Source organism: Colius striatus, chromosome 2, assembly GCF_028858725.1.
Source record: "Colius striatus isolate bColStr4 chromosome 2, bColStr4.1.hap1, whole genome shotgun sequence".
In the NCBI taxonomy this organism is placed as follows: Eukaryota; Metazoa; Chordata; class Aves; order Coliiformes; family Coliidae; genus Colius; species Colius striatus.
The window spans coordinates 89,649,968-89,675,610 of record NC_084760.1 but is presented as its reverse complement, the minus strand read 5'-3'; the positions used below and the strand labels follow the sequence as shown (position 1 = coordinate 89,675,610).

The 25,643-nt window shown below is 38.8% G+C and overlaps 1 protein-coding gene across 6 annotated transcripts in view; it reads left to right on the top strand.

Annotated features, from left to right (window-relative positions):
• ESRRG (estrogen related receptor gamma) overlaps positions 1–25,643 on the top strand; it is a 389,975-nt gene that overhangs the window by 249,118 nt on the left and 115,214 nt on the right. For all 6 annotated transcript variants that reach the window (XM_061991440.1, XM_061991442.1, XM_061991441.1 and 3 more), the window contains one exon: positions 7,476–7,891. In XM_061991440.1, the coding sequence (XP_061847424.1) occupies positions 7,489–7,891 (403 nt within the window). In that variant the 5' untranslated portion in view covers positions 7,476–7,488. The remainder of the gene's footprint in view (positions 1–7,475; positions 7,892–25,643) is intronic.

Below are 25,643 nucleotides of genomic sequence, written 5' to 3'. Positions count from 1 at the left end.
CTAGAAGGCAATAAACAAGAGAAGGTAAATCTAAGGTATTTTAATGGTATGACTGTAGCTTCAAAGAGCTGTCATATTCTAACTGTGTAAAAATGCCAAAAAGACAACAGAAAAAGAGAAACATAAACATTAAGTAGCTATATGAAGTTTTTACTGAGGTTTAAGTTGTGTCAGAACCATAATATATTCACCAAATTCAAAATAATAAAATTCTACGTATCACTTTCAGGCATTATAGAATGATTGTGGTTTAAAAAGCCATCTACTTCTTCTGTTGTCTTTTCCATATTTACTTATGGTTTTTTAGTATTTGAGAACTAAATACCAAAAAAAGTATCTTTTTTTTACTTGATATACATGAAATCCATAGAAGTCAGTCTTCTCTGAATGTAACTTACTGTGTTGATGGCCTGCTAGTAGTAGTGCATCACACAGCTAATAGAGTGTTTGTTGTATATATGCATGCAAAAAGAAAGGTCAAGTTTGTGATTTCCTTTATCAGCATTATTATATATGATTCAATTGAAGGGAAGGTTTTTTTGTTTGTTTTTGTAAGTATGTTGCAGAGACATATATTGGATGTTGGACAACTGTGTCGCCAAGAGCTGGCACCTCTTCAGATATCTGATGTTTTGGCTCAAAGGTGCAAGGGCTTTGAGTTTTCTTCCCTGTTAATTTTTGTTCCCAAAAGAATATCTGATGTAAAGAATAATCATTTTGAAGCCTGAAAAGATATAAATTCTGTTAGCTAGAAGTGCTTTTACATTCAGAAGAATAATTTCATAGGCTGTCAAACTGTGGGATCTATATGCTGCAGAGCTTGGGCCTGTCTAAGGATATATTTAATTAAATCAGCATTAGTGCATCTATACAGACTTATTAAAACACTTAGTTTGTCTCAGTAATATTGATTAAATAGCAGTAGTTTGTTTAATCTAAGTGTATTTTTGCTATTACTACATTACTTCCAAGTAATCAGAGTAATAGTCATCATCAGTGAAATATCACATTAGTTATGAAGTAATGCCATAAGAATTGATTTAGACTTGGCAGCGAAGGAAGACTTTCTGTCATATCATGCCAAAGCCTGATTTGGATTATTAGAACGAGAGTTTTAAATATAATTTCTGTTAGTATAAACAAGGTGTGTTTTATAGGCTTATAGGTTCCATACTCTGAATATCCATTATATCAAGGAACACCTCAGACAGTTAATTATGCAAAACATCATGTAAGTAATTACACAGTATTATTATGCATTTAACAGTTTTATTGATTTGCCAGTTGCTCACTTACAGTATTTAGAGCTATAAACAAGAGATGCTCACCCTCAGTTGAAATAGGGCCAAGGAAATGAGCTAAAGATAAATGACACTAGTATGCATTGTTGCATCAGATGTAATCCTTAAATGTAGAAGCTGTCAACAGTGATAATTTGCAACACATTGGAGCATCTCAGGATCATTTCCTTCTTGTTAACAAAGTTTATCAGCCAGGAAGCACAGGGCATCATCTTGAAATGGAAAGGGAAGCAATAATGAATATTTATAAATAGCCCGGGGTGGGGGGGGAGGCAACATTGAAATAATTCCTCATCATTTTGAAGAGTCTGAGGTAGCAACTTGAAAATTTTGCCTTTTTTTTTTTTTTTAAAATGCAGCATGGAAAACAAACTAGGTGTAGCCATTCAGATTAAGTGCAGATGTGAAGGGCCTCAGATAATGGCTTGTTTAGTTAAGCTCAAAATGACCACACAGTACTGTAGTCTTCCATTGCCTTGTGTGGAGGAAGTGCTTTAGCAGAGCTTGGTAGATTGCATACAGAGCAAAAATAACTGTTTGGGAAGCTGGATCCTCTGTCAGCAATCATCAGCTAACTCAGGCCACTGCTGCTTCTGTTCCGGCTGCTAGTGGCTATGACAGCTGCTCTGGAAGAAGTCTTTGGCTTGCTTTGCTTTCTTGTAGCAGGGTGAAGTGGTAAAGGTTTCAAGAAAACATAAAAGAAGAAAATAGAAAAAACAATGAAACATTCATAATTTGCTTTTAAAAAACCCAACACCACACACAAAAACGTACTGCCGCCATTCTGTACTACGTGGTTGACAATGCATATTTGTTAATAAGGACCTAATGCACAGTAGCAGTCTTGTTTGTGCGTGCATGGGACAAGATTAGCAATACTTTGCAATTGATGGTCTCATCCACTAGGTTAACCAAGCAGACCTTACAGTATTTCTTATTAAAAGAAGAAATGCTTTCTTTTCCTTCCCCCAACTAAGCCAGTGCACCTTAATGCAATGATGATATGTTAGACCCAGCAGTTGTCAAAGCATCGTATTACTGTGATGCCATAATGACACCCTGTCTCTGTAAAGTAGTCATGTTTTCTCAAATCACACGTTGCACCGTTGATTTCTGACATGACACTTCATTCAGTCACTTTCCTTTTCTTTGGCATTTCCATTCTCTGACAATAGCAGCTGGTGCCCATTTTCCTACTAAGTGATTCACATTTTGCCACTTTACTAGAGTGCAATTAGCTGAAGCAGAAAAATGCTCAATGTGAAGCAGCTTGAAATTCTTACTTGGATCTTTTAATAGGACCCATGAAAGTCTTGAGAAGGTGTTGTGGGTGTTGGTGCAAGAAGCAACATTTTCATTTCTTTGCATACACATTTCTTCCCTCTTACATTTGAAGAGTAAGAGTATGGAAATTAAGTGCAAGATGCTGCGCTGTTTTCTGTCTGCTGGTCTTGGTGTAGACCTGTGAAATGATTATGAAAGTAAGCACAGGATTTGAGAGAAAATGTGATTGTTATGGTCAAAGCAAGGAGCTGGCTTCCATTTTTGACTCTGATACAGACTTACTGTGTCATCTAGACCAATGCTTTCTTTCGTGCATTGGTTTTCATAGTTAAAGTACGAAAATAACAGGTTAAGATCTTTGTGGTGCACATCCATGTGAGTTAGAGGAATGTATTGGAGGAAAATCAGATTGATTACGCTGTTAGCATAAAAAGTACCTAGGTGTGCATAATAACACCTGCCTGGCTGATGCTCCCACATAGTAACTGTCATTAAAAATGTCAACTGCTAATAACCTATTCTGACATTTATGGGAATAAGATAATTCTCTCTTCAAGAAAAGAAAAAAACTTCATGTGCAGATAAAAGTGGATTTTTGTGTTGCTTCGTAATAAAGGTGCTCACTCTAATTATCGTGACTAATTGCCACCGTCACTAAAACCACCAGCGCAGTATAGAAGTAGTGAATGACGCTGTAAGCAGAACTTTTCCTGCTTGAAAAACAGGCATGAAATATGAAGTACTGGCATGTCAGTTTGACCTCCTTTAGGTATTGGTAATAAGGGAGATGAAGGAAAAAGTAGATTTCTGAAACAGTTGCATATATGAATGGAATATAAAGAGCTCTAAGTAGCTTGAATGGGAATGCTTTCTTTTTTTAAGGCTATATACTGTAATCAGATGCAGTTAATTTTTGCACTCCACTTGTGTATTGATACTGATTTAGCCAGTGTCAGCATGTCAATATCATTAGTAATGTGGCAGGTAGATGGAAATATAAATGTGATTGCATTAATAAATTCTTAATATATTCAACCTTTCATAAGCACATAGCATTACAATTTATTCACTATTGTTTAAGACCATTTCAAAGCAGGAGTTGCATGCTGAAGTGCTCTGTCATTGTGTCTTTGTCAGCAATGACCAGCTTCACATCTTACTTAAATTAAGAAGTTGTGAAATTAGTAGAGATTTGAAGCAGCATGATGTATATTGCATATTACTCGAAACTTGCAGTACTCCGTATAGTTTCTCTTGTATGTGGGCATGATAATGCTTCTAGAGCCAAATAGTTACTTTCCCTAACCTTACCGAAAGTTTACCCAAAATCTACCAGTTGTTAGAAAACTTAACCTATAACAGGCCACCACAAATAGAGCTGCCATTTATTTGACTTAAAATCTAGTAAAGAAAAAAAACAACCCCACCAAGGCTTTAAAATAAATACTGTAGGTTTTTATATGACACGTGTTATTTCTATTCATAAACCTTAACTAAATTTAGATTTTTATTAATCCAATGTGACCTAAAATTTTTGCATTAACAGCACAATGTGGAATTGGGTTTATTCTCTTTGAATGCAGATAAAGCCATCATCTTGAAAATAGCTCTTTCTGACAAAAAGGTGTTCTTTTGAAATAAAGTCTTATTCACGATATTCCTCTTAGAGGTAATGTGAATTTTAGTGCCTCTAATTTTAGATTGAAGTGAGGTCTAGAATAAAACCTACTGGCTGACAATTGAATTTATAGATAGTTGTGAATATTTCAGGCTTGAATAATAGAGCTGTAGAATTTCAGACACAGAGAGGAAGAGAGAATTAAGCTCCAACTGTAGTTTTAGACTATAATGCAATGGTGTCTAGGAATTCTTCAGTGTAACGAGCTAAGTAGTAATTAGGAGGGAACTGAGGGAGGGATTTTTCAGAGATCTAGCTTAGGCATTATTCCAAATGTTCAGCATGATAATTTGATGGTGGTCCCACCTGCCATCAGTATAAGATGGGTCTTGAATTACTTTCAGTCAGATGGGGGGCAGTAACGAAGGAGTGAAAGCAGTAGGTGTCTTGCCCACCCACAGTTAGTACCCAGCCTTGTCTCTGGTTCACCTTCTTCAAGGGACTGAAAAAGTTTTTGTTCTCAGAGTGAGCCATGGTTGTTTCCACTTTTCCTTGGAGTGGTTAATGTTTTAACAGCATTTGTGCTTTGCCAGCATCCCCAATCCAGTCTGTACTGTTTAAGCTGTAGCCCAAAGCAGCTTGATCTTGGTTGATACCAGAAACTGCTACTTCAGAAGCATCAGCAGACTGGCTTTTGCCTAAGCAACACTGCTTGATCAGATTTTAATGCACATAGAACTGAGATTATGTTTTGGTTCTGTCCGCTTGGGGTGGGAGATTTCCACTTTTGCACATGTGAAACCAACCTGCGTTTAGGCAACAAATTAATTGCAAGTGGTGTGTTGTTGAGGTTTGGTTTTGATTTTTTTTTCATTTGTTTTTTCTGGGGAGGGTGACATTTGATCTCCTTACTGCACAAATTAGAAACCAAAAAATCAGCAGTGGGAGACAGCAATGTGCTATCAAGCCAGTTATGACAGACTGTCAGCACTCCTATTGCTGTATTTTGAGACTTCAAATATGAAGTCGCCAAATCAGGGAGACAAATAAAAGACCAAATACCTGTTTAGTCGATAAAAAGATCTGAGTGTTAGTGTATAGAAAAGTAATATAAAAAAAAAAGTTGATAGAATGGTATTTTTAATTGTAGCTGTATAAAATTCCATGTCAAAAGAAAGGGAGAGGGAGACAGGGAGACACCGTGTTTTAGTACCCTAATAACTTCTAACTCTAGTCTAAGATCATAATGTATGTGAGAGCAGTCCAGTAATTATAAGGTAATAAGTGGAGTGGTGGTGTAAGTGCTCTAAATTAAAAGGAATTCACAGAGCTGCTGTAAGTCAGTGCCGACCCGCTTTCTTTCAAACGTTGACTTGAGAAAAGTGCTTAGCCCAGAGTGCAAGTAGAGAGACAAGAGAGAGCTATCTATTAATTACAGCACTCATTAACAGTGACGGCTACAAGGCAGCAGATGCAGAAGAAAAGGCACATGCTACCGCAGGCTGGCAAGGGGATTTTCCCCCCTCCAGTTCTTGAGGAAAGGACAACACAAGCAGGTGGTCCAATGTAATAAGATATTTTCACGGCTTTAACCTTCCCATTTCCTTGGTTTATTTGCTGACACCAGATAGCTTGCTCCTTCCACCTCCCCAAATAAGTACTGATTTTGAGTTTGGAGGGTAGCATTTCTGCACACCAATCTGGCTGTGTTCCAGATTCACACGTAATTTGTTTTCAATAGAATTTTGCAGTAGAAATTACAGTAATTGAGAGTTACTGAATAAGATGTATGAGTGCTGATTTTAGGGTAAAGCTTATTCGAGGCAGATACTTTTAATGAAGAGTGAGTCTTTGATCTCAGTTACCTTATTGGAACAGAAGCAAACTCTGGATTTTGTCTTTTTTTTCCATTGGTGAATTTGATTCTAGATTTTGAGGTAGAAATTGGTTTGATTTTCTTTTATTTTTAAACATAAAGGTAAAGAAAGTAAAAACAGGGTCTCGAAAATTATTTTAGACAGTGAAGTCAGACAGATTGTCTGAATTTATTTGCTTGCTTTGAAAACATGAATCCATAGCTCCAGGTGGGTGAGGTTACTTGCTATGGGGTAGTTGCTTTTCTGCTGGTAATGTTCCTAGAGAAATGCTCATAACTGTCATCAGTGCTTTGACAGTTTCTGTGAATACTGTCAGAAAAATGCTGGGTAGGCCATTTGCTATGTGGTCTCATAATCACATCTCTAGAAAATAATACTATCTGATTTATAGCTGTCTAATTATTATTTTTGTCCTTATTCTCACTAAAATATTTTTTAAAATAATAAAAAAACTAGGGAATGGAATAGATAAAGATTTTTTTTCCCAGGTAGAAAGCACTGATTTATCAAGTCTGTGTTATGTGCTTTTATTTCATACGCTTAATTCTGAAAACGTGAGAAATGAGAAATAAGACAGAATCTCACCTTCTGAAAGACAAAACTTCTATCTAAAATCTCCTCTAATATATTTTTTTTAATCCAAGAATGGAACACGTAAAATGTCACATCCTGTAGAGCTTTAGATATATGGGTTAGTAGCACAGTTATTACTGGTTAGTCTGAGGATAATGGCTAGAAAGTAATTGCAGACAGAGCTGATGAATCATTTTACTTAGATTTTGTGAAAATGGAGTCCAGCCTTAATTATTTGTTAGAGTTCCCAGTTGATGTGCTACTCAGTTACTAAATAGCTGTATCTATAATAAAGAGTATTAATAAAGAAAAGAAAGACTGTGGAAGACTTACTGTTCAATTCTGAGATCAAATCAATAGATGATGGATACATGTTTTAGTGAAGTTTCTTGACAAATATTAATTACAGAGCAGAACATTTATGTGATCAAAATTGGAAGTATTTGCTCCTTATAATGATGGGATTTACAGCAAGGTACCAATGGAAAAAGGAAGACATTTAATAGCTAAGTGATACAACAGGATTTAAAAAATTTTTTGGCTTGCTAGATGACAAGTTCAGAGTTGATGTTAAGGTGACACGTAGCCTAGAGGGCAGGTGGAGGGAACAACAAACAGATTTGCCCTCTTTAAAGTTTTTGTTTACTGCCTGTCTGTAGCTTTGATGAAGCTCTGTCATGCCCTTATACTGATTACCTTCATGTAGAACAAGAGGTATTGACTAATGAATGAGTGATGTGCAGTCCCTAACCCTTCCAGAGCGGCCTTAAAGAGTGCTGGCTTTAATACACAGATTCTTCTTTCTCTCTCTCCCTGCTACAGGCTTCTCTGCAGAATGTCAAGCAAAGATCGACACATTGATTCTAGCTGTTCGTCGTACATCAAGACGGAACCGTCGAGCCCTGCCTCTCTGACGGACAGCATCAACCACCACAGCCCTGGTGGCTCCTCAGACGCCAGCGGGAGCTACAGTTCCACCATGAATGGACATCAGAACGGGCTGGACTCACCTCCTCTCTACCCTTCGGCCACAGGGCTTGGGGGCAATGGGCCGGTCAGGAAACGGTACGATGACTGCTCCAGTACCATTGCTGAAGATTCACAGACCAAGTGTGAATATATGCTGAACTCGATGCCCAAAAGACTGTGTTTGGTGTGTGGTGACATTGCATCAGGGTACCACTATGGAGTGGCTTCCTGTGAGGCCTGCAAGGCTTTCTTCAAGAGGACAATTCAAGGTTGGTTATTCTTTAAACTTTTATTTCTTTTGCTCAAACTGAAATAATGCAATCCTTGACTAAGTCTTGTTAGGACTTCAAACTGTACCTTTTCATTCTTCATAATGTTTAGTCCTACAGACGTATTACTTATGAGTCTTCTTTGAGAGTTCCACCTTATGTTGAGGCCACTGCCACATTTATTTTGATTATGAAAAAAAAAGAGAAACACTGGAGCCATCTGGTGCATGTTCAGGTTTGTTTTCTATATGGATTTTTCATGGATTCTCACAAATCATTGTTGCAAAGAAAACTGATTATTTTCTGAAAGTTCTCATGGATGCCTCTTGAACATACTTTGTGGCTGCGCCATGGTTAAACCGCAGGCGGCAACTGAGTACCACAGCCATTTGCTTGCTGCCTTACCTGCAGTGGCATAGGGGGAAAAGAAGTGGAAAGGCAAAAGTGGGAAAACTCATGGGTTGAGATAAAGACAGTTTAATAGGTAAAGGAAAAGCTGTGCTTCCAGTCACATGCATCAAATCAAAGTAAAACAAAGACATCATTCCCCACTTCCCATTGATAGGCAGATGTTCAGCTGTCTTCAGGAGAGCGGGCCTTTATCACATGTAGTGATTACTTGGGAAGATAAACAGCATAACTCTGGACCGCTTCCTCCTTCTTTCTTTTTCCCCCAGCTTTATATGCTGAATATGACATCATATAGTCTGAAATATTGCTTTGGGCAGTTGGGGTCAGCTGTCCCAGCTGGGTCCCCTCCCAGTTTCTCTGCACCCTCAACCTACTCATTGTTGGCGTAAGAAGCTGAAAAGGCCTTGACGCTGTGCAACTACTCAGCAATAACGAAAACACTCCTGTATGATCAATGCTGTTTTCAGCACAAATCCAAATCATAGCCTTATACTAGCAACTATGAAGAAAACTAGGTCTATCCCATCCAGAGCCAGCACAGGCTGGCACTCAGGTATCATACATAGGTTTTGCTCCTAGGTACATCAGTACTGTAAATTGTTACAGAAAGACAGTTTGGAACCAAATGCAATGATGTACTGCTTTTTGCATATTAGTGTATTAGTAACTCATCTTTCATCCATATGATATACAGTGGCCTTAAATGGGTTCAACAAATATCTAAGTTGGCAGCGTTTGGTCTCTGCCCGCTTCTTTGTATTAATCTGCTCTTGATACCTGTTAGAAATACGCCACATATTTTGGCATAAATTAGAATGAATGCGATAATTTGCGTGACCACTTGTTCTAGCTTCAGAACCAATAGAGACAAAATAACTTTCTGCTTTGATTTAGATATCATCCTTTCAAGTGAAATTGAAGGTGCTTTATTTAAAGAACATGAGGCCAAGCTTGGCCTGTACAGGAATATGGTGTCACATTAAATTAAATTCAAACTTCAGAGACTAAAATTAGGTTGCTAAGTCCAAATTCAAGCTCCTCAATAAAACCTGCTTGATTTTCATAGATGTCAAGTACCTGGAATTCTTAGAAAAGACAGTGCAATCCAGTGATATACTTTTCTTATTTTAAATACTGAGTTATGATAAAGAGCATAACATTTGTTTCAGATTATAATTTCACATAACCCAAAATTTGGAACATTTGGTCAAGATTTCTTAAATATAGTACTTAACATGATTAATGTAAAAGGATAAGGAAAAATAATGAATGTTATTTTAATTTATCTGTTGCTGAGGCATCTCCTCTCATCTGTCTTTGGACTGGGGAATTTGGGCCTTCAGCTAGGATGAAGTACCCATTTTATGATTGCCTTCAGCTAGGATGAAGTACCCATTTTATGATGGCCATATAGCCTCTAAAAGAAACATTAGACTTTTCTTGTTCTAATAGAGCTGAGTGTTAATTTTTTGCAAACAGATCTGTGATAAGTCCTGGTGGCCTGGGTTCATATGTAAAATGAATGCATACTGGTATGCTTGTTTCAAGTCTTTGTTTTGGAAAATGTTAAAAAAAAAAAAGAGGTGAATTTATTTGACCTTCAAGAACATTTTCAGAAAGCTTAGAAAATGTTTGTACTGAAATGATACATATTTTATGGTTGCTAAACTTAAAGCACCAAGTTCAACTAGCAACTCTGGTTTTATAAATGCTATTTAATTGCTACATAATAGCTACCCTACAGAACTGGATTGATACACAATTATTTTAGTTGTGTTTTGGACATTAAAAAAAAAAGCCACAAAAATATTAACTGATGAAAGTGTTGACTTCTGACAGTAATAGGTAGCCTGCAATTTTACACCACACCACAGACAGCAAGTTTCTGGGCATGGAAGCACAAGACTGGGACGTCATTCTCCAGATTAGCAACCTGGACTTGGCCATGCAGCTGAAGTTAGAACTGGCAGCTGTGCAAAAGGTCTTAGTATGGTTAGAGTATTAGCTGCATCAGCAGGTGACGGTGCTGTGAAGACAAAAAAAAATGCAGTAAGGCAAAACCAAGCATTGAGTGGAAAAGCAATATTGAAACTAAGAATAGGAAGTATGTTACTGTCATAATGTCATGGCAGCATCTTCAGTAATACTGCTGACTAAACTGACACAACTACAAGAGTTTTCAGATACTATCCAAAATAATGGAAGCAACTTACTTTGGTGAATCAAGCTGTGGATTATGGTAAGTAACAAGAAGTGTATAAGAAAAAGGTACTTCTCATGTTTTGAATGGTCAAATCCTACCTTTAAGCTTGCATGAAGAATAATTCCCATGAGATTTTTTTACATTAAATGATAGCGTTTACTCCCAGTGTTCCTAGAGGTCATTGATCCATGTACTATTTCACTTCTTGGTTGATATCAAATTCTTTCTTTGCTTGTTTTTAAAATAAATTGATTACTGTCTATCTGCAACTAAGAAAACAGGAAAATGGAAGAATGCCAGGAAATTTATAAATACAGAAGAGTAAACCAGATTACCTGAAGAGGCAAATATTGCAACTGTGCATATGTAAGGATAACACCTCACAGCTCAAAGAACTGCTTTTTTTAAAATAAATCCTAATGGATACTTAGTTACAGTTTTAGTGAGAAAGAAAGTTCGACTTCTCAAACCTTTCTTGTTTCTCATTTATGAGTTACTAAATTAGCTCACAGTTGTAGAACGTTAGTGCTACTCATGTTGAAGTCGTGGGCAAAATTGAGTTGACTTCAGTAAGAGCAAGGCAGACCCGGTAAACTTAGATTATGAAGCACATCTTGTGTTCAAGTCAGGCCTGATGTCCTTTCCAATAAGTCAATGGGAGTCTTTCAATTCTTTCCATTTCAAATGAGTCTGTTGAAATATAAGTAGGTGAAAGCCATAGGCAGCTGCACAGACAGCTATCACAGTGACTGTGTACCACCAGCATCTTAAATAAACCAGAAGTGGTGCAACATCTTATAGCCGCTTACATGAGGGAAACATTGCTCTAATGTAGAGTATACATCTGTTTTTAAGAGTAATGGAGGTTATAATTCCCTCTCAGATGGCAGCAATTTAGTCTAAAAAATGTACATTCCTAGCTGACACATTTCTCCTTCCTGACTCTTGCAATCCCTGCTAATTTTCTTAAAAGTAAATAAATGAACCATGTCTTGAGTTATAAGAACAAGTAATTTTGTCCTTTTGTAATAGCACACAGAAGTATATTTGGGGTTGTATGCAGAGGTTATGATAAAAATCAATGATATTAGGAAAAAATTAGAAAGAAGAAATCACCTGTTTAAAAAAAAATGGAAGCAAAACCCACCAAAAAATCCCAGCTCAAGATATTAACTCGATGTAATCTTCAGTCGTAGTCTAATGATGTCCTATCCCCTTTTGTGAAATATAAGGGATAGGAGAACTGGGTGTTCTCTGTGCCTCTCTTGGCCTAGTACTCACTCAGCTGCAGCTCTCAGTCTGTTTCTGGGATAATTTGCATGATAGCTGATTGCAAATGTGTCTCAGAAATGCACACACAGAGACAAATCTCCCAAAAATTGGCTTAACATCAGGGATAGTAGAAAATAGCAAGGTCTAAAAATAGTTACAGGACCATTGATTTTTAGGGTCTCTCGACAGTTTTTGCTGTGTACTGTATTATCTTGAAAACTCTGACCTTTCATTAAAAGAAAGAGGAAAAAAAAAAGAATTTTCCATTGTCAACTAGGTGCGATGTGTTGTGTTTGGCACAGAGATCTTGTACTTACTAGATAATTTGTAGTGAATAATTAGTGTGAATACATTTCTCATAACTTTTATTTGCTCGATTATCATAAAGACTATTGAGTACACATTTTGCATTAATAATATGTAATTACGTGATACCTGTAACTTCAATATTTCTGCATGTGGATTGAAATGGTATTCTTGCTTTCAGGAGAAGGATGATAGGACTAACAAAGAAAGCTGACTATTTTGTTTTATTTTAGTTGGCATGTCTAAAATTTTGGCCTGCATCTCGACAACTTTCTTCCTCCTTCCTTCTAAGTCTTCAGGACTATTGTCTTTGGATTCTGTAACCTAACATTAAAAGGCAGTGTGAAAAGCCTAGGTACTGGTATGTTGCCTTTCTGGTAAGGCTTGTTGCAAAAGTATCAGAGTTTATATACTATTTCCTTGGACTGTGTTTGAGTTTTTCCCCAAAAAAGCTAAAATAGTTTGAATTCAGCAGTCTTTGTAGTTCTTGGTCTTTCGTTGTGGTGTGTTTTTTTTTTTTTAATATATTAGCTTTTTAATGAAAAACTGTTGGATGAACAGAATTGACAAAACAATCTTCTGTTTTATATACTGAGTAAATAAAGAAAACAATAGCTAGTAAGAAACCCTGCAATCATACCTTCACTGTCCTGTTGTTGTTGTGAAGGCAATAATCACTCAAATACGTAGAGGGTCTAAGTAATGCACGTGCAGAGACGTACAGGGGCAACGTAGTACAACCACCAGAGCTGACTCGAAGCCACCCTTCCTTTGCTAGCTACCTCCTTATATGCTGCTTCTGCCCATGAGATCACCCAGGGCCCAATTGATTAACTTGCAGCACCTGTTTCTGAAGTAGCATGCCAGCTGCATTAACTTATCCCTACCATCTTTATTCAAGCTGGCTGGTCCAAGCTACGTCTGTGCCTACAATTCCCCCCTTTTTCTTTTTTGAACCAGCCAGCCTTTAGCAACACATTTCAAAATTAAAGGTACATGAAGAAAACATAAATATTTTTACCCATGGCCATGAGTTTACAACAAAAGGTCAATAACAGCTACATCGCTGAACAATACAATACAGAAATCCATAAAGTCAAAATAAACAATCTGATATGTGTTGGTAGGAGGGACGCACACTGGCAGGAAGGGATGAGGTCTTGGTAGCTCCACTGATATTTCTTTTTCCTGATGTAGTTCTGGACTTTTCTTCAGATCCTTTAGCATGCTGATCTGTGAGCATTATCAATAAGATGGAAGTATCTCTTCATCTGTTGGTCATCTTAAGTTCTTTAATTCTTTTATAGCTGAAGGAATTTACAGCAGCCTAAGTGGTGCCACAGTTGCGAGGGTTTACATTTTAATAGAGTGATGGATTGAGGGTGGATCACTTGGTTCTTTCCTCAAGATTGTTTTTTCCATTGGTCTTACAGTTAAGTCCTTTCTGTTGATGTGGCTTGATCCATTTTGCCGGAATCCATCGGGGACCTTGATCTGTAATGACACAAGCATAGCCTCTTCCCCACGTTAACAGATCTGCAGGTCCTTGCCACTCTCCAGTAGTGGGATTCTTATACCAAACTTTAGGTTTGTCAGTAAAATCCAAATCCCGACTCATTTGGGCAAAGTGTGTTAATGCCGGTGGTTCATTCCGGTTTGCCACAATTCTGAGATGATTCATTGTATAAAGGGCTTTCATTAGTCTGTCTTGAGGACTCACCCCCTCTTCCCCCGTTTTTTGTTTTTCTAGAAGGCCTTTTAAGGTTTGATGTGTCCGTTCAATAATGGCTTGACCGGTAGAATTTCCTGGGATACCAGTAGTATGTTTAACACCCCATAAGTTTAGAAACTTACGTGTTTTACTGGCTATGTATCCCGAGCCATTATCAGTTTTTATCTCTCTTGGAACACCAAGGACAGCAAAGCAACTCCTCCAATGTCTTATGACGTCTCGAGAACTGTCACTGGTTAAGGCTGTGGCCCAAACCATGGCTGAATAAGTATCAATAGTAACATGTATACGTTTAAATCGCCCAAAAGGAGCATAGACAGTGATATCTGATTGCCATATACCTAATGGTGCCAGACCCCTGGGATTGACTCCTACTCCTAGGCCGATCTGATTCTGGCATGCAGGGCACGTGGAAACAATACCCTGAGCGTCCGATATGGTCAGGTCAAACTGCTTCGCCAGCATTTTCGCACTTTGATGAAAAAAATCGTGCGATCTTCGGGCTTGAGAAAATTTGTCAATTATTGGCCCCGTAGGTATCAATAAAGGAGCTGCCACTATCCTGTCAACAATTTCATTGCCAACTGATAGGCCATCTTTTAAGCCCGAATGGCTTCGAATATGTCCAATATAATAAGCAGTTTGCCGTTCATTTATCTGATGCCAGAGTCTCAGAAATAAGTTATACAGATTCTGATTAGAGATTTCTTTCAACAGCGCTCTCTCTAATCGAGTGACAGCATCGACCACATAGAGGGAATCGGAGATGATGTTTAATGGGACGTCTGACCATTTCTCAAAAGTTTTAACTACAGCCATCAGTTCCAGCAGTTGAACTGAACTGCCTGGGGAGTGGACAGTTAGATTTTGCCATTTTCCATTTTCCCACCAAACCACTCCTGCTTTGGCTTGGATCTTACTGGCGTCAGTAAAAACAGTCAGGCCTTTAACGGGTACTGCTGATCTCAACGGCCGGTCTTCCATTTGAAATTTAACAGAAAACAATTTATGGGCCGGATAATGATTATTTATAGTTCCTGGATAAGACAATAAGGCCCACTGTAATTCATCAGATTGTTGCAGTGCCCAGTTCAAGAACTCATCTGTGAGAGGAAGGAAAATGATGTCTGCCTCAATCCCTGCTATTTCCAGCAGACGTTTCCTGGCCTTAACTATTATTTTTGCAATTGCCTCAAGCCTCGTGGTAATTGTTTTTTGTAAATTATATGGCAAAAATATCCACTCCAGGATCCTCAATGGGTCTTTCGCTACTGAATCCCATTGCATCAAGATTGCCATTACATGCTGGTTTTGACTTATCACAGCAATGTTAATTGACAAGTCAGGATCATATCGGTGACTGTAGTTATTGACTATCTTGCTTCCTATTTTTTCTATTGCTTGGATTTGCTGCCGAGACAGTCTTCGCGCACTATCAGCCTCTACTGAGCCCTTTAACAAAGGCATTAGTGGCGCAAGATCCTCATTTGTGATACCACATATGGTTCGTACCCATTGGATATCACCTATCAGCTTTTGAACGTCTGTTAAGTTAGCAATATCTGTTTTAATTGCCACCTTCTGAGGATAAATGCGCGCATCAGTGATAATATTACCTAAATATTTCCAAGAGGCGTGCATTTGTACCTTCTCTGGCGCGATCACCAACCCGGAGTTGCTTAACTGTCGGTTCACTTCTTGTAGAATGCGATGCTGGTCCAGGTCTTTTCCTGCAATCAAGATATCATCCATATAATGGTAAAATAAGACACGAGGGTATTTTTTGCGCAGAGGTGCCAGCGCCCAGGCAACATAAGTTTGACAAATAGTTGGTGAGTTCTTCATTCCCTGAGGTAAAACAGTCCATTGATATCGTTTTGCTGGCTCTTGTTTGTTAATCGATGGTACTGTAAAGGCAAACTTCTCACTGTCATCCTCATGTAAGGGAATTGTGAAAAAACAGTCCTTTAAGTCAATCACCAACAGGGGCCACTCTTTTGGAAGCATTGCAGGAGAGGGTAATCCTGGCTGTAAAGCACCCATGTCCTGCATCACTGCATTAACAGCTCTTAAATCATGTAACAGCCTCCACTTCCCTGATTTTTTAGGGATAGTAAAAATTGGTGTATTCCATGGACTGGTGGATGGCTTAATATGACCCTTCTCTAGTTGTTCATTTACTAATTCATGAATGTGGGCGAGCTTTTCTTTGCTTAGCGGCCATTGATCAATCCAAACTGGTTTATCTGTTAGCCAGGTTAACTTCAGGATTGGTCGCCCATCAATGGCCGCCATTAAAAATTTTCATTTGACAAACGAAAGCCCATTTGGCTTAAGGCGTCTCTACCCAAAAGCCAAACTGAAGTATTCATTACATAGGGCCTAATTTGCACACATCTATTCTCTTCGCCCTGTATACATACCGAAATCAGGTCTGTGCTAATTTTTGTCATCTGTATTCCTCCTACTCCAACAACAGGGGTGTCTAAATTCTCTAAAGGCCAGCTTTTTGGCCAATAGGATAATGGCACAATAGTAACATCTGCTCCCGTATCCAGTAATGTGTTGTACCCAACCATGTGTTCACCATTTGGATGTTGGAATACAACCGTCTGAGTGGGCTTTCCCTGTGAAAGCGGCACCGCCAGTCTTACCTCAGGTACTCCAGTGGATCCAAAACCACCGTCTCGACGCTTACGACTTCCTGCGAAAGGAACTTTAGCTCTGAAAGGAACTAATTGCGCTATTTTAGTTCCTTTAGGTATATGAACTGGTGGCTGCCAAACTTTAACCATTATTCCAATATTTCCTTCATAGTCTGCATCAATTACACCGGGGAGCACAAAAATACCTTGTCGAGAGGCCGATGACCGTCCTAAAAGCAAAGCGCTTAATCCATAGCCAAGGGGTCCATTAACGTTAGAGGAGATAATTGTTACCTCTGTGTTGTGGATGGTTACATCTACTGCTGTTTCCACATCCACTCCTGCGCTTCCTGCAGTGGCTGATCTGAGGCCATCCAGGCAGCTCTTGGTGTTGAAGGGCGTTTTTGTGTCATCGCGCTCGCCCTTTTTGCGCTCGTCAACCCGTTTCCCTTATGCATTGTTTGTCTGGCCACTCGAGAGCGGCACTCAGTGGCTCTATGGCCAAACTTGCCACATCTGTAACAATTACCGTGAAATCTGCCATTGGACCCAGATGGCCTGGCGGAGCTGTTTGTCCATACCAATGGTCTGGACCGACATTGATTTTTCACGTGTCCTATTTTTCCACAGTTAAAGCACTTTGGCCTCCGATCTCCTTTGTGGGCTTGAACTAAAGGTTTCAATGCTGTTGCCATTGCCTCAGCTAAATGTGCTGACGATCCTACTCTAGAGCAGGCTTCTATCATGTCAACCAAAGTTGCTGTCCGCGGGAGAGCCTGCAGGATCTTTTTGCAGTCATGATTAGCGTTAGCAACTGCTAAGTGTAATCCTATTTCCGCCTTGACTTCAGCCGACATGTTTGGTACACGATCCAGAGCTGCTCTTAGACGGTCTAAGAAGGTCATGAAAGGCTCATTAGGTTTTTGAATAATAGTTGTATATGAGGGAACTGGCACCCCCATATCAGGAACAATCTTAAATGCTTGACGTGCCAGTGTCTGTGTTTGCTGCAAGATAGCTTCATGCAGCCGGGCTTGTACCTGAGGATCAGCGAATGCTCCTTTACCCAGCATCATGTCTGCTGTGACAACTCGCCGCGGATCTCCCTGTTGTAAGTCCATGTTTTCCACCACCGTCAGATCAACTCTTTTTTCCCATTCAGACTCCCATAATAATACCTGAGTGGGCTTCAGGAAAGTTTCTGCAAGCTTCCGGCAGTCAAATGGAGTCATTAACCCACTGGCAAAAATATGATCTAGTAATGTCTGAACGTATGGGTTGGACAAGCCATATTGCATTACTGCTTTCTGGCCTTCTCTTACCAATTTCCAATCTAAAGGTGCCCATTGTCGTTTTCTTTGTGCTGTTATTACTGGAAAGGCTTGCGGAATAAATTCGCCTTCGATTACCGCATCACGTATGAGGCCTCTCCATTTCTTAGCCGGATCATAATCATCTGGACGAGGATCTCTGAGTACCTGTGGGGATGAAACTTTAATCTTTGTTTTGGTTAATTCATTAATTCGTTCCAACAGCTGATTAGCTGTTGCTTTTGGTTTTTCTATCAGTTCCTCCAGCTGGGCCAAAGTGTGTTTCATATCTTCTCCATGTTGTATTAACTCTTCCTTTAATAATTGTCTTTGTTGATCTTCACTAGAAGTTGGGGGTGATGATGGCAGAGGAATACACTCAGGGATTGATGAGCTCAGGGGCAACGGCATATCATTTGTAAAACGTACCTTCCGTTCTCTGTTAGGTACTCCTTCAGGTATAGCAGAAGGGTGGGATGGGGCAGGATGGTGAAGGGTGGGTGGGAGGGGAGGAGAAGCAATGTGTGTATTCGGCTCCTGGAACGGCGCTCTAGGGGGTTCAGGGGGAGGTGGGCTCACATCCATGCTCTCCTCTTCCAGAGGTGGAGCCGAGGGTATTACGACATTATCCCCTCCAAAGAATCTCTGAGTATTTTCTTCTAGAGGTGGAGCCGATGGCACTATAAAATCACCACCTCCAAAGAATCTTTTAGCATCCACCGGGAACGCAGATGGTGCAGCAGCTTCTGCTTTCATGGCAGCAGCGGCAGCACGCTCAGCTTCTAGCTGGTGTATAATGGATGATACCAATTTACACAAGCCGATAGCATTATTCAACATGTCTCCTAGCTGTTCCCAGTGTCCTTTTTCATACACTTCTTGGGGGGAAGCAAAGAGACCCACTTCCTGTCCCCATCTTACAAGCCTTAGCAAAGGCTCTCTTTCATAATTGAATCCTTTTTCCGCAAGGATATGCTGGAGGGTGTCAATAGGACTTTCCTCTTTGCTTAGCATTTTTCCCATTATATCAGTTTGCTCAGATTACTTGCCTTTTCCAGCAGAAATCCAAGTGCTTTTCTGCCGAGGGTTCTTGATCCAACCGATTCAGCGAATCACGTCGGGGTCACCAAATGTTGTTGTTGTGAAGGCAATAATCACTCAAATACGTAGAGGGTCTAAGTAATGCACGTGCAGAGACGTACAGGGGCAACGTAGTACAACCACCAGAGCTGACTCGAAGCCACCCTTCCTTTGCTAGCTACCTCCTTATATGCTGCTTCTGCCCATGAGATCACCCAGGGCCCAATTGATTAACTTGCAGCACCTGTTTCTGAAGTAGCATGCCAGCTGCATTAACTTATCCCTACCATCTTTATTCAAGCTGGCTGGTCCAAGCTACGTCTGTGCCTACACTGTCCCATTTAAGAGCTTTAACCCTGAGAGTTGTTGCCTGTCCACCTCTTCAAATCCAAACAAGAAATACTCCATCCTGGGAATACTGTTGTCTTTTTGGTCATTACGTGAACTAGACCAAATCTCCCATCCCATTTTATGCCAATTACCTAGGAGCCTTCATCTCTATAGTCCTACAGTAATGAAGTTCCTGTGGCCTTCAAAGACTGCCTAAATTAGGAGCTAGATTAAACTGCTTTGTACCTTGTTCACCTTGTTCGATTACTCCAAGTTGATTTTAATCCCTTTGGTGTTAAAGATTTTCAGCCTTATTTAGAATGTTTACAGATTAGTGAGCCAATTTGATCTGCCAATGTACAGACACTTTACAGTATTTTTTTTTGCATCAAGAAAGTTATAAGTAGCTATGTAAATTCAGATAATGTGACATCTGAAATGGGCTTCATGAAGTTTGATTCAAAGTTGTACATGACTGAAGTGGCTTCCAAAGGTTAATTTACGTCTCTTGAAGCTGACTCCTGTAAAACTGCACGTTGTTTTTGTGAAGGAAATGAAAGCAAAGTAAAAAAGATGCCTTTCAGCATCTTTACTGGTAGCTAACACAGTTTTTTTTATAGAAAGTCAGGGTGGAGTGCAATAGTCTGTGGACTTTGGCTGTGATGTGAAGATTGCAGCTCTCCAGTGAACCTAACACTAAATGTCACCTGTATCCATCATTACCTGATTAAATCATTCACCTTCCTTATATAAGTGAAAGTCAGTGCATCAGCATTTCTTTCAAAGAATATTTGAAGCAAGCAATGATAGATATCTTCCTTTTCCCCCAATTTCTCTGTACCTATGGGCCAACCAAAGTAGTGAGCAAGTATTTTTCGTTCCTTCAAACTTATTTTTTAATCCTGTCATAATGTCTTTGTGTAACTATGGCAGCTAAACGAGATGAGACAATAAAATATAAACACACTGCAATCTGAGAACTAGAGAATAGTTTAAAAGTATATAGATGGCTCTATCCTTTTTACCATCTCTGCTTTCCTTACAACATTTTAAATGATATGCTACAGTTAGATTATTAGGAAATAAGAATGAGCATTCTGACATGTGCATCAGGAATACTCAGAAAGAGATATGGTTTACAATTAGTAATGGTACAGTGATATGTATCCATGCCATTATAGTAGATTGGGATCTGTGCTATTCACATCTTTGAAAGCTTCCAGCCCACCTAACAAGCTCTCTCTAGTTTGAAACTAGAGTAATGTGAAGTCTCAGGTAGCAAGTGATTTATTTTAACGTTTCTATAAATTGTATTTGTTTATTTATTTCAAACTACTTTGAAAGCCATTTGATTTGCAGCTTTGCAGGTTGAGATGTTCTGTATGCTCATAAAAAAACAATGCCATTTTTCCATGGTGCCTTGGTACAATGTATCAAAATTGGCCTAGATAAAAATATCAGCAGGGACGAAATGTAGATAGTTCAATCTTTCTGAGTTGGACAACTCTTCAGTGACTCCCAGGTGACAGGAGATCAGTTCTAAGTCTTGATTCTCCCTTAAGATGACCAAAATGCCATTCATTTCTGTTGAAGATCAAGAAATTGACTCCAGTGGGAATTAAAGGTAGTTAGACCCTACAGTTGGACCCCAACACCCTGTAATATCAGTGTTATACTGAAAATTATAGTGGTTTTTATGATGCTGGAAACCCATCTACTGAAAGTTAGAGGCTAACGCAAAAGTGTCATGCAGTGAGACCAAACAGTGTCACCTTTACATTTTAGTTTTAAATCTCTATTGATATTGCTTTCTAGGAACAAAAGAAAAAGAAGTAAAAAAAGTTTCAGAAGTTTTAAGTATATTATAGTTCAGTAATGTAGTACACTGACTTCTCTTAAACAGCTCAACATAGTGAATTAATTTGAAGTGTACTTTTACGCTGGCTTTGTCCCTCTGTCAAATACCATCTTACACTGTAAAGTTACTTAAAAACAATCTGCTTCTCCTGAATTTCTCATTGTAACAGAAGAGGCAACACAAGCCACAGAGACTCAAGCATAATCCTTCAAATCATAGAATCGTAGAGTCATAGAATGGTAGGGGTTGGAAAGGACCTTTAGAGATCATCTAGTCCAACCCCCCTGCAAGAAGCAAGTCCACCTAGATCAGGTTGCATAGGAACATGTCGAGATGGGCCTTGAAGACCTCCAAGGAAGGAGCCTCCACGCCTTCCCTGGGCAGCCTGTGCCAGGGCTCCGTCACCCTCACAGTAAAATTAGATTTTTGTTAAGTTTAAATGGAACTTTCTGTGTTCCAGCTTCATCTCATTACCCCTGTTGCTAGATACAATATTAAAAATGGATGCTCCAATCTCCTGACACCCAACATCTAGATATTTGTAAATATTGAGATCCCCCTTCAGTCTCCTCTTCTCTAGACTAAACAGCACCAGTTCCCGCAGCCTTTCCTCATAAGGAGGATGCTTCAGTCCTCTGTTCATCTTGGTGGCCCTGTGCTGGACTCTCTCCAGAAGTTCCCTGTCTCTCTTGAGCTAGGGAGCCCAGAACCAGACACAGGACTCCAGATGAGGCCTCACCAGGGCAGAGTAGAGGGGGAGAAGAACCTCTCTCGACCTGCTGGCCACACTCTTCTTGATGCATTGCAGGATGCCATTGACCTTCTTGGCCATGAGGGCACATTGCTGGCTCACGTTTAGTTTCTTTTCAAACATGGTCCTATAATCTTAAAAAAATATAAGACAAGTAGGAACCAAATCTTTTAAATGTTCTGTAACTCTGTGTGTGCAATATTGTTTCAGAGGTCATCTGGGTAAAAAATTGTGAATAGTCAACTTTAGACTTAACTTCAGACAATATGTAGCAGAATTCATAGGTCAATAATTCATAGAATTATCTGCAGTTTCAGATGAATCCATCTCAGATTTGTTGTCCAAAACTCGATTCAGTTAGCTTCAAATCTAGCTTCATTCATCCTGACCTTACTTCTAAAACCTTATTGATAGGAGTATGTTCACTTATGAAAATATTTACTTAAAATCAGTTGAGTTCTGACTGCAAAGTAGGGAACAGTCTGCGAGAACTGAAACTTTAACCTGAGAGAAAAATATTTTTACTTTCCTCAGTTCATCTTTGCTAAGACCTGTAAATATCAAATAAACTGTGAAGTACAACTGGGAGTTTTTCTCCATCTTTCTAAGTTAACCCATTACTCTGTTTCCAACAGCACCCACTTCTCCAGTTGGATTACATATCAAGATGTGACCTAACATAGCCTAGTTCTGTCTCTGTGTTGGCTTAGATTCTCCTCTCTCTCTTTCTAAGTCTTCTCTTTTATTAATTCCTAGAAGACCTATGGTTGTAATCTTGGCTACCTTTCACTTTCCAGAGTTTTCTTGCATGCAAATCCACAGACAAATAGGTGTATTCCTTTGGGTCTGTCACTCAGGAAAACAGAGGATGAAAGTGGTACCTGGGGCAAACCTTATTACAAAAGGACTTAAATTCAGTGATGCAGTAGCCTCTATGAAGAATGAGAACACCTGCTTTTTAAATACAGGTTTTTAAAAAAAGGTATTAGGTTACAGAAGCTGAAAGATAAATAGAAAAAAAAAGGGGCATTATGGCATATAAATACTGAAATAGAGTTTCATCAACTGATTATAGCATGGAATTCTTACATTGGAATAATTAATTTCCCCTCTGTTTTAGTTCTTTTTTTAAATTCTTTTTTTTTGTACTTAAATTCCTTCCCATTAAAAGTTTTGCTACTAGTATCTTGATCATTCCTTCTACTTTTTTAAATGATTGACAGCTACGCTTTCTAAACATATTTTTGCCATCTCATGTCTTTTACTTGGCCAAAGATTTTCTGTATGTATTTCAATAGCTCATAGCAATCCTTTTACATCTTTAGTGTTACAATATCAAATATCACAGTGTGACATAATGCTTATGCTAAGAATTGAAGCTTCTATTCCTGTCAGTATTTCTGTAAGAGAGACCTCTGTTTTAGCCTGTCAACACAGATTGGAGTCAGTTTCTAGTCCCAGCTTTGCACTCCTGATGTCTCTGAGGCTCTAAATTTCTAATTGTTGATGACAATAACTTCATTGGGAATAAAATGCCAACGCATAAGACCCAGTGCTTTCAGTGGCCTCTTTGTAATAGTTCTCACTCCACTTCTGTTACCTTGAGTGTTGCTGTCAATTCTGTGGAAGATTTCCTGGCTTGTAAAGCCATTGAGTAAGTCCTTTTACTATTAAAATTGTAGCATGACTCCACATCTCATTCAGGTAACCTCCAAACCTCATTTTCTCTACAGTGAGAAAATGGTATCTTGGCCTACTTACCATTGAGCTGTGTGTAAAGATCTGACAATCTGAAGTATCTAAAGCTGGAGAGATAGTTACGTAGTGTAAGTTTTAGCAGTTCACCTACTGTTTCAAATCATATTGTTAGTGAGTCAATTGCTATCTATAAGCACAATGTGGTAGAAGTCTCTTCCCATCGTTTGGCAAGGATAATAAAAATTAACAAATTAATAAAAAACAGGAACTGTTTTTACATAAACATTTCCCAGTGCATGAGAAAAGGGACTTGGGCTGTCCTAAATCCCCTTCTTAGCACAGGGCAATGTGTTTGGGGAGTGAAGATTTGACATATATTTTTATTTTGAAATGTCATACTAATTTATGTTACTCAGCCCTTTAACTGCCATACTGTAAAAGTCCATTATGCTACTGAAAGGAATATACAAATTATCTGCTGGCACTTCAGGCAGGAGTTTTACATATAAGCTGTTATTCTATCAGCCAGATAGCTGCATGATTCTATTAAGGAGTAAGTGAGAAAATTATATTGCCTGCAAACTAATTGTACAAAAGACTCTGAAATAAGTAATCAGAGCCCAGTCCTTTCTGAAAACCAGCCAGGAGATATTATAAATGGCTCGATTGTTCTTGTCAGCCCAGTTTAAAGACTCAGAGCTGCCATGTTGATTTTGTTCACTGTTTAACACAGCTACTTCTCCAGCTGTTGACAGGACTGGGCAAACTCAACTTGTACTCTTACTAGTTACTCAGTTTCAGCCTCTAGCATCGTACAGTAGACAAGTAAATGATAGGGCTTCCTTCTGAATCTTCCTCACTGAAATAAAAAGCAACTCTGAGCATCTTGAATGGAGGTAGTGTACCTATGAAATTGCACAGATTCCCAGACACTTCTTAAAGGAATTTGTGTATCTTTGTTTTTAGTCTATAGCAGTAAGTAAGAAATTATGAGAGCTCTAATGTCCTTCAATGTGTAGTAAATTTAGATTTTTAGCAAAATTAGATGCACTAACACTTAGAGTGCTAGGTAGAACACATTTTGAGTATGATATATATCAGGTACATATCCATTGGAATGTTCCATCAGTTAGTTTGGAGTTCAAGGAAAGCTCACTGACAAAAAAGAAGTCAATCTGTGAGATTATTTAATAAAATACTGCATTCATATGTGGAGGCAAATGGTTAGTTTCCTTGGATTTTTACTGTGGTCTAGCCGTATTCTAAAATGCTGAAACACTGTAGGGGAGCCAGCTTTGGCTATTGTTAAGGTGTGGATCTTTGTTGCGATAGTAAATCCAGTTACCATTAACTCTGCTGAGCTCATTGGAGGGACTCTTTCCAATATCTTCCAAGTTTATTTTCTAACATCAAAAATTAAGATTGAATATCTGCTGTGAAATAGAATTCATTGAAATAAAACAGCCTAAATTAACAGGAGAAGATTCCTTCTCTAAGGTGAAGTACTGGAATCTAAGTGATCAGAATAATAGCTCATTTTAGAGTTCTTTAGGTGTCAAGAATTTGCAGGAAAATAAATTATGTTGTCTGCATATAATGTGCTGCACTCTACAAACCCTTGCTGTGTTTCACAGGATTTTGTGCAAAACTAAAATGTAAGGATCTGGATTATAAATGAAATAAGTAATTTTGCATATCACGGAGTGGTAGGAGTTGGAGAGGACCTCTAAAGATCATCTAGTCCAACCTCCCTGCTCAAGCAGGTTCACCTTGATCAGGTGACACAGGAACGTGTCCAGGCAGGTTTTGAAAACCTCCAGAGAAAGAGACTCCACAGCCTCCCTGTGCAGCTTGTTCCAGTTTTTCTGGTTTTGAATACCACTTTTTGCTGTTAACATCTGTACCTTTGTTATCTGTGGCTTTGCACAAGGGCTTTGACTACAGTGGGCACACTCTACTTGCCTTGGTATAGAGCTTTGATACTTGAAGTTGTGTGTTGTAGTCTTGTCAATGTTTTTGATCAAGATCATTTCTGACCTCGTGCAAAGATATCTTTGATGTTTTGCAAAGCATTTCTGGTTCCTTTTTTTTTTTTTTTAAACAAGGATGCTAATACATTTATTACTATAATATGATGAAGATAATTAGATACAGTT